Genomic DNA, 16,077 nt, shown 5'->3' on the forward strand with positions numbered 1-16,077 from the left:
CCCAAAACTGGGGGTGGATTGAATGCTAATGGTGATGAAAAAGGGGAAAAGGGGATTTGGTATTCTATAGGGAATCCTGTTGTGACACAACTAATTGCTCCCCAATGGATTTGTGATAATTACCAGAATTTTCATATATAGAGGTTGCTTAAATCAGAAATACAGTATTAGAAAAAGTTGTATTTGATGAAAAAATAAAATTATTTAAAGTTCTACTTGGATACCCATGTTTTAATTTTAAATGGCTTACTGTGACCACTTCCCTATGGCTTGGTAATTTGGCTCAGCTGAAGGAATATCCTTAAAGTGCAAATGGGCCTGCCTAGAGAATTAAGTTATTCAGTAGACCCATATCCAGTGCCCATTGTGTGCTCTCCAAGTCACCAGGACGCAGCAGGCTCAAGGGAGACAAGTGTCTTGCCCTTATGTGGTTCACAGGGACCATGTGAAGAAGGAGGACAGTAAACTTGTACATAAACAAATTAAATAATTTCAGAGAGTGATAAGTGCCATGAAGTATATAGAACAGGATAATGGGATAGAAAGTGAGTTGGGGGAAAGGCTACTTTAAAGATATAGCCAGAAAAACCCTCTCTGAGATGATGACATTTGAATTGAGAATGAAATGAAAAGAAGAAAGAAACCATGAAAAGGAAACAGCAAATGCAAAGGCCCTGAGGCTGAATGAAACAAGACAATGTGTTTGTGGGAAGGAAAAGTCTGATTGGCTTGGGCGGAGTGAGCAAGGATAAAGAGGGTAAAGAGGTAACAGGGGTCAGATCACGAAAGGTCTTATAGGCCATTTTAGGTCTGTATATCAGGACTGTACATGTCATCTAATCTAACCCGTGTATTTTTCTCTCGAAGAAACTGAAGCCAGGAGAGGTTGACATGTCTAGTTAGTCACAGAGTATACACTAGAACCCAGGTCTCCTGAATCTGAATGAATCCTGTGTGTTTTATACCACACAGAACTGCCACTCCTTGGCACTGCCCAGCTAGCAATCAGAGGCGACAGCAAAGTCCAGGAGTGCCAGTGTGCATCTCTGGAATCTGCTCTCCTGCCCCTGGGAACTCATGCATGCTCCCAGCACCGCTGCCTTCACCACCTGTGAATCACTCCTACTCAGCCTGTAGGGTGCAGTTTAGGTGTCCCCTCCTCCCCTGAGAAGCTTGGCTTTCCCAGCCATGCCTCCCCACCCTGAAGCTCTACCCCAGGTCTAGGACAAGCACCCTTTCTCTCTGTTGCCATAGCACCCTGGGTATACCCGGGCGACCGTACTAAGGACTGCCTTGTCTTTACACTGTACTTCTCTCACTAGACATAAACTCCTTGAGGAGAGTTCTTATTTGTTTTGGTGTCACCAGATCCTAGAACAGTAGAGTACAATCAGTGCTCGTGATGGGGCAGCTCTCTGGATGCCAATGGCAAGTCACTCAAATTCTTGGCCTTTCCTCTTCAGTGGAAATCTTAGACCATGCATGTTATCTACCTCATGAGGGTGTTAGGAACGCAAATTAAATAATTCATGTAAAGGCATCAAATAGAATAATTTTAAAAACCACTGAGGTTATCAGCAAGAAATAAAAATAAACTAAAATCTTCAGAGATCAAAGGGACCTGCGGGCAGTTATTTAAATTTACTTTTCTATTTGTATGAACTTCAGTGTCATACATCATATTGTGTGTTTTGCCACTTTAATAGCTTATGCTAAAGTAATGATGCTTCAAAAATCAAGCCTTCTTTTTTAAAAGAATACAATTTTATTTCAAAAAACGGAAAACTTGGCAAATAAGCAGATTGTATCATCTGACAAGTTGAGAAAATATTTTTCTCATCAGGACTAGACAGACTTTATTAAAAGGAACTTGGTTTTTTCCTTATTAAAAAGGTCAGGTGACATAAACTTTGTCAGAACTCATTACATATATCAAGTATGTATCTACATACACGTGTGCATATGACAAAATAAAATTCAGATTATATTTTCTTCTGAGGACCTCAAAATTAAGATCAAACATTTAAAATGTCAGCATTAGAGACAGGTGATATTTTTCAAGATAGACACATGTATGGAAAATAATCATCTATTTTATGATACACACATTTAAACTATTTGTAATTGCAGAAAAAGACAAGACTCCAGATGTTTGCCTACCTTTTTCTCCCTTGTTATCTTTCTATTACTTAAACAAATTTTTAAAATTGATTTCATGATCAAATTTTTATACTTTTGTTTTGTAATTTGATATTTTATTTCTAGAATAACTGACACATGTTCATCGCCGTGTGTTTCACAGGAGACACTAGTGGATGGGCGACTCTGTTTGGCACAGTCCATGGAGATGCTAATCATGTGGCATTAACACAGGAGTGCTGTAAGTAGTATTGGTCTGAAGACTCAGCCTCAGCTTTGCGAGCAACATTATTTATGGGGCATGGATTTATATGGGTAGTGTGATAAATTCCCTTAAGAATTTCAATTTCAGTTCAGTGTATTTCAGTGGTCAACTGGTCTATTATCTGTTCTTGGGACTGAAAAGATGGAAAGAAGAAAACAACATGCTCCATTCATGCTCATTCTATGTATTAGCCTGTGAGTGCAAGAATACATAGGTACTGAATACTTGTGACAAATAATAAAGATCTTACTCCCTTTGGTTACTTTCTTTAATAAAGATATTAAGCACCAACTACTTTCCAGGACCTATGTTAGGCACTGAGAGTGCAAGGATGACTGAGGTCCTCAAATACCTCACACTGTTGCAGGAAAGACAGACCCTTATAGAAGCAGGAATGATACAATATTTGTGCGAAACTGAAGGAAGGACGCTTGCACAAGGGAATGTGGAAGCCCTTTGGGAGAAATGATGGCTGTGCCAGGGATGGGGAAAAATCCACAGACAAGGTGACATTGAGATGGACTTGGAAGTCCTTGGATGGAGGGAAGGGGAAGAGGTGACAGGATGAGCAGGGGAGTTTGATCAGCAAAACAGTGGGGTCAGTCAGAGCCTGCTTCACATTCGTTCTAGTACACGAGGTGGAGGAGCAGGAGCTGGACCCAGAAGGGTGGAGCCAGCGCACAGAGGGTTTTGGGTGCACTCTCTGGAGTTTGGCCTCTATCCCAGAGATAGAATTATATCTCTCTATATACACAGATTATATTATATGTTAATCTATTATTATATGACATATAATATGTATATACATAGATATAATTATGTACGTGTATATACAATTACAAGCATACATTAGTATGGATACATAATATATGTATATAAAGTCCATATATTAAATACTACCCTACAGTATATTATGCACTTTATAATACCAGGTTATAATTGCCACTTATTATATACTTTATTATACACAAATATATCATACATAAAATTAGAAATTGAAAAGAGTAAACTAAAAGGATTAAAAATAAATATAACTGAAAATTCTAACATTCTCTTCTGGAACCACAATGGGTCATCTTGTACACATGCCATGGTGGAGATCACTGCTGTATACAAGGGGCAACCACCAAAGTTGTGAGCTTATTTCCATTTAGTGAAGAGGAAGATGAAGTGATAAGAAGTGTATGTGAAAATGATTCTTCTACCAGAATTTTAAAGAATGGGTTAGAACGGTGTTCTCAGCCTGAGACCGTTCTGCCCCTGGAGAGCATTTGGCAATGTCGGGAGACATTCTGGGTTGTCACAGCTGGAGAGGGGTGGGTGACTGCTGGCATCCAGCGGGCGGAGGCCTAGGACGCTGCTGAGCCTTCTACAGTGCACAGGTCAGCTCCTCACGCCAGGGAATGGTCCTGGTCCGACCCCGATGTCAACTTTGCCGAGGTTGAGGAGAAAGCTTGGTGAAAGAGACGCTGGACATTATGTTTCTTGCAATGCTCCAGGCTAATACTAAGAACCTGAGCCCAGAAAATACCTCTTGGAAGAGTGAGGTAGGAGAGCTTCAAGAGGCACTTCAGAAGAAGAATCCAGAGGTTGGGGTTTAACTGACCTGCAGATGAGGGAGTTCCACTCACATTTCTGGTTTAGTCAACTGGCTCACCTTGGAGTACATGAAATTCTCTTATTGGTAAATAAGAGCTTCCAATCCTAGGCTTTCAATCTAATAATGTAACCGCTATTTTCAATGTCAATTAAACATTGAAGTAAACAATCTGGAGTTATCTTTAGGAAGTTGAGATGATTAGCATAAGCCTACGAACACCACAGAATATTTTCTAAACACTTATACACTAGAATGCATCTTTTGGATTAGGGAGGTACTCAATAAAAGTTTGTTGGATTTACTAAAATTTGGTGAAATTGATTTTAAAAATGAGGTTTGAATAAAAATGATCTAAAAGAAGCAGAGCAATTAGAAAGAACTTATAATCAGATTTAAATAAATAATAAATATAAACATTTGAAAATAACTCTCACTTTTTTTAGCTCCTTCAAAAAAAATACCCACAGGATCAGAGGCAACATCAAATGCTCCATTAATATCATCCCCCAACCCTCTCTCTCTCTCTCTCTCTCTCTCTCTCTCTCTCTCTCACTCGCTCTCTCACACACACACACACACACACAGAGTCATTGTTCTGCGGACCAACTTGGCCTGGTTTCTCCATAGATTTCTCATATGCCATTATTTTAACAATTAACATAATTAATAACTACATAATATGTAAATAAAAGAATTATGTGATAATGTTTATATATTATTAATATATTATGATAAATCTTACTAATTATGGTAATATGCCATTGTATTAATAATTATGTGAGTTCCTTCAAAGTAAATCCTAAAGTGTTTTTCTTCCTTCGGAATGCTTCAGATAGATGGATCTTTGGTCTTTTTCTGCTTTACAGTTTCTCTACAACTTTTACCTACCACGTTAACTTCATAGTGATGAAAAGCTAAGAGCCGGAATGATAGAGTGTCTGGGTTGGTTGATTTCGCTAAGGCACAGTGGTGGCCAGTGCCCAGCCTGCATCTCACTCTTGTCGAAGCTCTAAGAGAAGTTTGAAAGGGGGAAAATAATTGAGTTTAATTTTAACCAACAAGCATTTACTGAGCAACTTCTTTGTGCCATTCAATTAAATGGAACTGACTCAGTTATACCCATTAAAGATTTACTCAATCATACTCATGTTTTTCATTGAGAAGAACTTAATCTTGTTCACCATATGCTTTTATGCTATTTAAACATCTTTGTGGTTTCTTTCTAATCCCTTGTTAAATGCCTCTGAAATGACCACTGAAAGCTAGAACTGAGATGAATACCACATGAGTCTATATTTGTTTTTGGTTTTGTTTTTCATACTTTATTTATTTATTTTTGGCTGCGTTGGGTCTTCACTGCTGTGCACGGGCTTTCTCTAGTTGTGGTGAGCGGGGGCTACTCTGTTGGCGGTGCACGGGCTTCTCATCGCGGTGGCTTCTCTTGTTGCGGAGCACAGGCTCTAGGCACGCGGGCTTCAGTAGGTGCAGCACGCAGGCTCACTAGTTGTGGCTCGTGGGCTCTAGAGAGCAGGCTCAGTAGTTGTGGTGCACGGGCTTAGTTGCTACGTGGCATGTGGGATCTTCCCAGACCAGGGCTCGAACCTGTGTCCCCTGCATTGGCAGGCGGATTGTTAACCACTGCGCCACCAGGGAAGTCCCAAGTCTATATTTGACTGGGAGAAAATTCTTGTTTGCTTTTATTATGGGCCAGAATAAGTTCATTTAACAAGATGTGAATGTTATACATTCAATGGAAAAAGAACAATGCCAGTTACTAGAAATAAAGTCATAATTAAAGAGGTTTTTTTTTCCTATTGAATCGTTACACTTTTTGCCCCCTAGTTTTAAATCAGTACCCACAACGCTGTGACTGCAAAGAAACTGAGTTGGAATGTATAAATGCTGGCTTGAAGTCTGTGCCAACTGTTTCCAGCAATGTGACATTACTGTGAGTAAAATTCAAATCTTGATATTTGCTCCTAAAGTCACATGAAAACCATGTAGTCTAATCTAAACTCTCTTTGTTCTGTTTTATGCTACTTATATATTAGCAAAATCATAGAAAGTCCCTTTAAAACCACCAGCCATCAGAGAACTCTGCACGCTTCTTCTCCAGGGAAAAAATGTTTCAAAACACTGTATGTTAGATTAGCCAGGTTATCGTTTAGCTCACAAACGTCTGTGGCCTGGAGTTATTTTCAATTACTTTCCAATTCATGTATTATTACTAATATGCCAGTACTATACAAGTAAAAATAAAAATTTGAAAAAAAAGGAAAGGTACTCACTCACTCTATCTCATTTTAAGTAGTGGTAATTTGTCCAAGACTTTAAGGTGTAAAAGATCCACAAAGCTAGCTGTGACATAACTGTGCAAGTTTTTCTGAACTCTGCATAGAAGTTTTGAGAGCCTCAGGAATTTGCCTGCAGACATATCATAATTTGGGCATGCATGAGTTGGTTAGGATTTTTGTTGTGTTTTGTTAAATTATCTAGAGAAGAAAAAGTTAAATCACCATAGATGTTCCAGTCTATTATATTGTACGAACTGGCTAACCTTGTCAAATATTTGCAAACTGCTTTAATTTTGCTTTATGGACTTTTCATTCTCACATGAAAGTTTTTATTTATTATGGGCATTTTCAAATGTGTGTGAAGTGGTATGGAGCATCTTCAAATATTCTCAGGCATGCAGCTTCTAGGGAAGAGTTTGGTTGGTCATAAAATCCATGATAACGTTTTCTTTCCATGTTATTTTAGGTCTCTTAAGAAAAACAGTATTCACAGTCTTTCAGATAAAGTTTTCATCAAATACACAGAACTTAAAAAGATGTAAGTAGCTATTAATAGTGTTTTTATGGGAAAATCTGTGGGATGTTTTGTTTAAGATGTTTTTAATCTAAGAGTAAAATGAAATATAAGGTTGATTACCTTTATCATTAAAGTTATTTTTCTAAATGGAATTAAGATTAGACAATAAAGCATTGAAAAGTATGCTTTCTTTCCATTTCATAATTTAAAATAACAACTGGTTTTACTTAAACTTTCCGTAGAGAGTTAAACTGGATTAAGCATCTCAGTAAGAAAATACATAGTTCCACGGTTTTACTCCAGATCATTTGGAAAATGACATTGCAGATTCAGAGGCACTAGATGCACTTTTTAACCTGGAAGAGTGTTAACATAGACAAGAACCATCGTTTAAAACATATAATGATAGGATATGGGCTGTCTCCCAGGACAAAAAGAGCAAAAACACGATCTTGGTGAAATTGGTGATATTAGCATATCTGAGGAGAGAAAATAATAAATAGGACACGGTCAGCCATGAGAAACAAAGTGTCAGGATGCTTCCAGCATCATCAAAAAAAGAAAACCAGGATCTGAGAGATACAATCCCTAGAGATAGTCTCTGTTGGGGGGCAGGGATGGATTGTGCATCTCCACCGTAACTCCCATGAACTTTATTGTGACACTGTTCATATCAAGATGGAGAATCTCTTTGCTTTGATTCCCTGCTCATCAATCAACCTTATGATGACTACATTAACTTCCTAAATTATTCATACTAAAGTATTTGGGAGGTTACCTTGGATGGGGAATAATAACATTCCAATTAGTGGAATGGAATACATCCTATTTAAATAAAGCGATTAGGGAATTCCCTGGCAGTCCAGTGGTTAGGGCTCCACACTTCCACTGCAGGGGGCATGGGTTCGATCCCTGGTCGGGGAACTGAAATCCCACGTGCTGCATGACGTGGCCAATAAATAAATAGATAGATAGGTAGAGAGATAGATAGATAAATAAATAAATAAAGCAATTAAATATTCAACCTCTTCAGAGTTTGGTTACTATGTGTCAGTCCCTCTGAGCCTGAGTCACTCTGGGATAATGGAGAGGTCAAGTTTCTGTGCTTGTGAAGATGATCATTAGACTAGATTAGAAAATTAGCAAGACAATGTTGTAAGGTCCCTAGGTAGTACCATCATCTTACAATTTTGCCCTTTAACATTCAGAATAGAAGAGAAAGTTTCTAGAAATGTGATATATATTAAAATCCAGGATAAAAAATAATCTGATCCTTTGCTGTACTGGACAAACACATTTGGTTTGAAATGCCATCAACAGTTCTGTGCTGCTCATGAATTTAGGTATCAGACTCCCTTATACAAGAAAGGAAGTCCCTGAAGGAAGTCCAGTAGTGAGGAAGAATCTTGTGTGAACACAGAGAATCATGCCTGTGTTTGATTGTAGCCTCCGTGATTCAGTGAGCTCCTTCCGCTCCATCCTGGAGAATGTGCTCATGTTGCTGTTGTCCCCAGGAGTAGCTATGCATTGCCTCTGGGGTTCCAGATTCCTCTAGAGAAGAAATCTTAACTATACTGCTTCTGGCCTTACTGGAAATGCTTAGAATCACAGCCTGTTCATTTCTACGAATCAATATTGTCCTTGCACTCCCTGAATGATGCTGAGGGGAAGAAAACTAAAATAGCCTAGCATAAAGGAAGGAAAAATATTCATGTTTTAGAGTAGCTGTTTAAAACTATTATCTAGAGTCATAGAAGTCTTATGAATTCCTAATTAAGTCTTCTCATTATTTACAAGGTAACTAAAGTCTGCAACAGTTAAATGACTTACCTAAGGTCTACAACTAACTAGTAGAAGAGCTAGAATTACAGCCCATATCTTCTGATGCCCAGTGCAGTGTTTATTCTACAATAAACAGAAACCTAGAGATGGAAAGAAATTGCTCTAGCATCTAATTGAATCTTCTACCAACACATACTCTTCTGTCCCACGCAGGACTCCCTGCTATATCTTTTGCCCCCAAATTTGGGGAAAGCTGACTTCTGGGGAGGCAGAGGTATCACTAGAAGGTTAAGCAAGGAGATTTAAAATTAGACTTCGCAGGCCAAGTCCTTCCCTGGACTGCTGATTCATAGCTTTGTTCTGTGTCAGTACTTCTCTCTCGGTATCTGGTAGCCCACTGAAGGGAAGAATGTGGAAGCGCTATTGATAATACAGGCCTCAATTTTCCCTAGTGAAAAAAAGTAGAGATTTTTTTCCCACCAGATTGCCCAGATCAGCTGGAAATTTCTCCAATTAAACATTTAATTTCTCCTAAGTCTGAGAAAACTTAGGTACCACATCATAACCTGAATATCACTCAGCAGGGGTTCTCTTAATGCAAACTGTTATTTGATGCTTTCGAGGCAATTTGATTCTCCCAGAGAATCAGAGAGAAAAAAATTATAAGACTCTTATCAATAAACATTCACCAAGTGTCTCTTACATGCAAGGCACATCAAGGGAGATTAAACACAATTTCTTACATTCATCTATCACTTTTTAAAGTTGACAAAGACTTCCAACATTTGGAATTCTCATTTGGACTTTGATCCTCAAAGTCTGTGAGGTAGGGCAGACAGCATCAGATTCCTTTCAGGAATGAGGAAGCCATCCTTGGAGAAGAAAGGTTGTTTGTCCAAAGTCAGCCAGCTGACAAGTGTTAGAACTTGGCTTCAAAGCCAAACCTCTGACTATAGTCCTCTGGAAGTCCACCCACATGGACCGATCTCAGAATATTGTTACCATCGATGAAAGTGTCCAGAAAACAAACTTTGGTTTCAAAATAACCGAAGTTCTTTATAAACATTATTCAAATATCCTAAAGCAGTTCATAAGCTCAGCAACTCTTCTTTAAATCTCCTTCCCCTCCCCCATCCCCTTTTCATACCACTCAGCTCCTCCTGCCACTCTCCAAAACTCGCAGAAAAATCTCCCCAGTCTCAGGCAAGCCCTTGTCCTGTCCTGTCCCTTTTCTTCCTGATCCTGCATTACAACAGTCCAAACAACCAACGTAGCAAAACACAAACCATCCCCAGGAAAGGGTGTCAGGGGAAGGAAGAAACTAGATGGACAACCCCAGAACTCTTGTTAGAGACAGCAGGAGGGTAAAAGCTGGCCAAGCCCACATGTTCGTTCATTCTTTCAACAAATATTTATTGATACCTATGAGGTGTCAAGGATATAGCGGTAAACGACACATATGAAAAGCCCTCTCCTCAAGGAGCTCAACTTCCAATGCAGAAAGATAAAAATGCGTAGTGTGTTAGATAGTGATTATGGGGGAAAAAAATAAACCAGGAAGGGAATTAGGAGGTGCTGAGGGAAAGGAATTTCAAACAATATGCTAATAAACTGTCCTGTCACATAACTCTACTACTGCCCCAAACATCTCTAAAGCTCCCCATGATTCTGAGCGTTACCCCGTGAGACGGATGAGAACACACCCAATCAGTCTTCTGTGTAACTCCTCTGATATTCAAAGCTGGCCATTATCACCATGCCCCCCACCACAGGTTTCTCCCCACGCAGCCTCGAATCCTTAACTTCTTCCCCAAAGGGCCTGGTTTCAAATCTATTTGTCACTCTGTATATGGTCACTTACATATTCCTTACGTGTAGTATCTAGAATAAATGTAATATTATCACTTGTATGACACATACAAGGGCAGAACAGGGGGAAGCTAGCAACCCTTCCTTTCTAAACTCCTTACGCCCTGAGGTTACATTTGTTCTTTTTGTGGCTACTTCATACTCTTAACTCCTAGTGATTGTGTCTCTAAAATCCCTCATCCTGTACCATATGCATAACTGACAAGTGACAGCTTCTCCATCCTGTACTTGTGTGCTTAGCACCTGAGAGCTAGTTGTGGCACTTCAGATTTATCCCTATTCAGTTTCACCCTGTTAGATTCAGCTTTTCTTACCAGACTGGGAAGATCTTTTTGGCTCATCCAACAGATTCACTCTTCATCCCAGCACTCTGTTATCTGAAAATAAGATGAGCCATCTTCACCTAAGTCATGGAGCAGAATATTGAGCAGGACAGTGCCAGTATTCTTTATTTTGTCTGTAAAAGCATCATAAAACCACTTAATCAATGCCCGGGAGACATATAAGCAAAGTCGACCGCACATTTTTATCTGATCAGTCTTTAAATGAAGAAAATCAGGTTGGTCTGACGTGCCCTGTTTTTCGTGAACTTCCCTGTTCCTGTTCTCTTTGAGGTGCTCACAAAGCAGCATCACAATATCCTGTCCTACGATCTCGCCCAGAACCAACTTCAAGCTCATCCAACTATAGCTTGTGAAATCTACTTACCTTTTGGAAAATCAAAATGGCATTTGCCATCTTTAATTTTCCAGCTGCTCTTCCTTTTTCCAGATTCCATTGATCATGACTGAGTGTACGCATTTTCAGTGTTTCTCAGTTTCTAGGAGAAATTGTCCAAACCAGAGGCTTTAACTCATTTTGATTAACTTATTCTACCATTTTGGGCTTTCACTGCCACAACGCTGTATCCTATTTATTCACTTCAGTCCTGAGATCACCTTCATTGACCAAGAAGGCAAGAACAATGTAGGAATTGAGAATTTATATTTTTTTATTATTTCATGATAATATAAAACATGTCCCATACAGCAGGCTTGGGCTTTTCCTTAACATTTTCTTGTTTCCAAAATATAACTAGAAATTCATTTCTACTGCCCATTGTATTCTTCACTCTCTGAGCTTTGAACATGTCTTAGGTCATTCTTTCAATTATGATTCCATTTTGTGAACCCCTCACCTTCGTCCTTGGACTCTGAAGAAACCCCTCATGACCATCCTACCCTCTTCCTGAACTGGATGGTCCTCTGGCTCTCTCCTAGTACCATGTACCGCCACTGCCAGCACCCCTCATTGTCACATATGCTGAAACATATGTGAGGATCAGTGTGTATTCTGTTGAAGGAATGATGTGTAGGACTAACACACAGGGCTAAAGAGAAGGTGGGGAGCATCTTCAGCAAGGAGGACCAAAAAAGCATAAGCAGAAACACTCAAAGGATGTTAGAAAGAGAGTGACCAGGGAAGTTTGTCTAAAGGAAACGAGTTCCCACAGGAATGATGGAGTGTATGCTGGAGAGGTCATTGAATCATGATTGTAGGGCCTTTGAATGCTAGGCTAGATCATCTGGGCTTTATTCTGTTTGACCAGGGAAAAGACATGCATGAATATGTGTTTTAGATTGTATTGAGCTTATAAAGTTGATATGCATCTTTAAGTTGTATTGGGATATATCCTAAGGGATCACCCAATTTAACGTCAAGTGCGTCTCCGGTCTTGCATGCTCTAAATATTCACAGTGAAATTAAGGTCATTTAGGCATCCAGAAAAAGAAATTCCTAAGTCAAAATAAAATGTTAATTGCTAGATGAACAAATGTTACTTATCTGATTGCTTTTACTAGCGATCAGTTTATTCTTTTTAATATTCTTTTAAACTTTCTAACATTAGGGGGTAAGAAGCAATTTAAGATGATCTTTGAGAGAAAGAAATAAAATACAATTTATGAGCTTGACCATAATACTTCATCACTGCTACCACGGAAACCAACAGCAGTTCCTCTCCTCACTGTGACATAAATTTTATATAAATTAGGAATTCCTTCTTAAACTGGGTTCTTGTTCAACACAATCATTGGCAACAAAATGTAATTCAAGGAGTCTGCCTGGCTCATGAATACAAAATGTTGCATTAAAAAAATAGTCTATAAACATGCATGCCATTAAAGCATTTATTTGCTTTAGTTTCAGGTACATAAATTCCTGGCGTTTCTGCTTGAAAAGTCCTGACAGCTGAAACAGCAGGAATTCATGAACCAGTAAGTTATTCTTAGAAAAACCATTCAGTGTAAAGTATATCAAACGGGCTCATATCTCAGCTGTGAAGAAAAAGAGGACACCACTTGCCAAATTGTCATGTTTCCAAATTTCCCCTCATATTCACCAAGCTACTATTCTGTAAAGAAGAAAGCAGATACTGAAGGATCAAGTTAAAAAATTCAGCAGCCTAAGTCTGAGACGAGAGACCTGGGACTCTAGTTCTCCATGGGGTGCCAGCAAACTGGCTAAATAGAAGACTAGAGCTTCTTTATTATTTAAGAAGTTGGAGTCTTAACTGGTGTCAGTGAAGGCAGATAGACTGAACATATCAGGTGAGTCGTGCAGATCAAAAGCACAAGGTCAAATTCACAATTTACGACTGCCCTCATCTCTTCAAGATTGACAACGTGTAGGTAAAATGTGCAGTGCACTTTTGACTTAATTATCTTAAATGAAATGTAAATAACACTAGTTAGGAAGTAAATTTTATATTTAACAGGAACTTCAAATATGTAGATTATGGTGTTATATTCTTTTTCTATTTTCATTTGCTATTGTAATATAATTCACCATATTAACTTTCATTACATCACTCTAAGGGCTCTGAAAATGCTAAAACAGATATTGATCTGTATGGGTTCGTTCTATGCACAGCAGAACTTTAAGGCAAAAGCAGAATTTATGCTACAATGTGAAGCATCTCCTTACAGACATGTTGCAGCAGGGAGAGGGGGATGGAATGGCACAAGTTCTTACAGGGTTTCAAGTTTACTTTGTAGGATTGAAATTGTTGCTTTGTGTGTCACTACAATTGTAATGCATGTGCTCTGTAGTACGCAGCTTTTCCACATGGTGGTACACAGAGAAAATGACAATATTTGTTCAATATTTGGGATAAAAGATGGGTTTGTTAATAACTGGAAGCTAATCTTGGCTTTACTTTGCCACCTTGAGGGCTGAGGACATCAGTATCCCAGCACACCTATAACGCAGTCATGACTCAAAGGCTGGGAAGCTTCACTGGGAGTAAATGTGGTGTAACAAAATTCAGAGTACAGCCAGATGCCGGACAAGCAAAAGATCTACCGATAGTTTTGCAGTGAAGTATCATAACAATGAGAAAGTGTAAAATATTTTAGGAAGCAGGAATTCCCTGGCGGTCCAGTGGTTAGGACTCTGCACTTCCACTGCAGGGGGCATGGGTTCAGTCCCTGGTTGGGGAAACTGAGATCCCACAAGCCACGTGGCCAAAAACAAAACAAATCAAAACAAAACTTTAGGACCCAAATCAAATCAAAATAAGAGATAGGGAAGCCACTCAGAAGATTATGTAGACGTTAGTTACTATTAATAGCGTGAATATTTCCTGCCTAAAGTTCTTTAGAGAATATGAAATCAAGGCTAACCCCCCACTGTATTAATATAATGAGCATAGGAAATGGAAGCTGTTTACTTAGATACTCCTGAAAGTGCTATTATTGAATCCATACACTCTTGCTAGGTTGCTTCAGCGGTTAAGGAGCTCATGGCCCTGTGAGCTGAAGTTGGTACACTGGCCCCAGTTCAGCCACTGATGCCATTTGTGACCTTGAGCCCGTGTCTAACTAGCTGCATCCTCCTCACTCTGCATGTTGAAACAGAACGAGACTTGCCCTCGCCTCGTTTCATGGGAATAGAATGAAGAGAAGTGAGGAGTTGAAGGTGGAACCCTGTACTGAAAGAGCAAGAAATCTCAGCAGTGAGAGCCTGGCTAGTCTCACATGCTGGGCAACTCCCGCATGTCAGAGGAGGAAGGCCACTGGAATGCCAGTTTGCAGAAATACGACTAGTTCTGTCCCCACACACAGCATACTGGACCTCAGTGGTTCAAGTCAGAGATGTCGGGGTCTCATTGCACGGGCGCTATCAGGACAGCAGACACAGCTAGGTGCACAGCCTTCTCTCACTGGCAATGCTTCTACCTCCCAACGTGAGAACAAGACAGGATTTTATGAGCCAGGAGCACAAATTGTCTTTAGGTGAAGAAACAACCTAACAAATACATGAACCATAATCACATGACTCTTCTGTCTTATTCCTACCAGATTCCTTCAGCATAATTGTATTAGACATATATCCAGGAAAGCATTCTTTGGATTACATAATCTGCAAATACTGTGAGTAACTTCTTTATAATTATGAGTACAATTTTAAGTAACAATTAAAAGGGTAGAATGAATGGTACTTTTTTAAAGGCTCGACTTTGGATATAGAGAAATGGGAGAAATAAGTTTTCACAAAGTACAGTGTAATTAGTTATTACACTGAAAGAACTGCTAAAAAATTCCAAGTTTTACCAGAATACAGGTATAAAGGCTCTCTTTAATCTTGTCTCCTCAAGTTTGGGTCATTTCCACAAATAGAAAATATATAACTTACCTAAACACTTTCTTAAAATGTTAGTCTACTAAGGATGTGTGACCAAAAGGAGAAAAGCAAAAATCACCTCACATATTTATTCTTCTGTTACACTCTAACATAATATAATGTCCCAATACATTATTTTTGGCCACTTTCCTGGTCCTGGCCCTGGTGCTTGTTACACTGGCTTTTGGTTATCTGTATCTCCTGCCTGTTCTTTGATTTTCTGGCCCCTGCTCATCCAGTAGAGTGCTTTCAGAAACAGATGTCCAGTAATTATATGTGACTAAAGTGGAGTATTAAGTTTGCCTAATTTACTCACCCGTGCTATTTGTAGATATCTCAACCACAACTGCATTACAACTCTCAGACCTGGAGTATTCAAAGACTTACATCATCTAACTTGGCTGTAAGTATTCTAGCTTTTCCTTCCCTCGGATGGCAGTCCTAATGATACTCATCAAGGCTCATAGTTTCCATCTATGTATGTATCTTGTTTATTATACTTATTTTTCTGCTTGTCACATAATCTGGAGCATGTTACCCAAGCACTTCAGATAATGGCATGCCAAATAGTGGTTGTGTGAAGAGAAATCAGTGCTATGTTTTTTCAGGTGGCCTCTGCGCCCAGAAGTCGGCTTGCTAAGTCATCCATCCACCTGGTGTTTACCTATAGCTGGGTGTCTCAGCCCAGCTCTACTGGCATTTTGGCCCAGATAATTCTTTGATTGTGGTGGGGGGGGCGTGCATTTTAGGATGTTTAGTGCCATCTGTGGCCTCTACCTCACTAGATGCCAACAGTACTCGTTCCCAGAGTTGCAGCAATCAAAAATGTCTCCAGACAATCCCAAATATCCCTTGGGGGAAAGAGTGCCCTCTGTTGAAAACCACAGACCTAGAAAGTAAGCAAGATAAGGCCTTTTTCGATTTCCAGAGAATTCATAGAAAAGACTGA

At 39.3% G+C, this 16,077-nt stretch overlaps 1 protein-coding gene across 1 annotated transcript in view; it reads left to right on the forward strand.

The window, feature by feature from the left end:
* RXFP2 (relaxin family peptide receptor 2) overlaps window positions 1-16,077 on the forward strand; it is a 65,827-nt gene that overhangs the window by 17,187 nt on the left and 32,563 nt on the right. Inside the window, exons 3-7 of the mRNA XM_059903406.1 lie at window positions 2,303-2,380; window positions 5,847-5,952; window positions 6,765-6,836; window positions 14,807-14,878; window positions 15,460-15,531. Of these exons, the coding sequence (XP_059759389.1) occupies window positions 2,303-2,380; window positions 5,847-5,952; window positions 6,765-6,836; window positions 14,807-14,878; window positions 15,460-15,531 (400 nt within the window). The remainder of the gene's footprint in view (window positions 1-2,302; window positions 2,381-5,846; window positions 5,953-6,764; window positions 6,837-14,806; window positions 14,879-15,459; window positions 15,532-16,077) is intronic.

The sequence above is a fragment of the Balaenoptera ricei genome, chromosome 18 (assembly GCF_028023285.1).
Source record: "Balaenoptera ricei isolate mBalRic1 chromosome 18, mBalRic1.hap2, whole genome shotgun sequence".
NCBI lineage: Eukaryota > Metazoa > Chordata > Mammalia > Artiodactyla > Balaenopteridae > Balaenoptera > Balaenoptera ricei.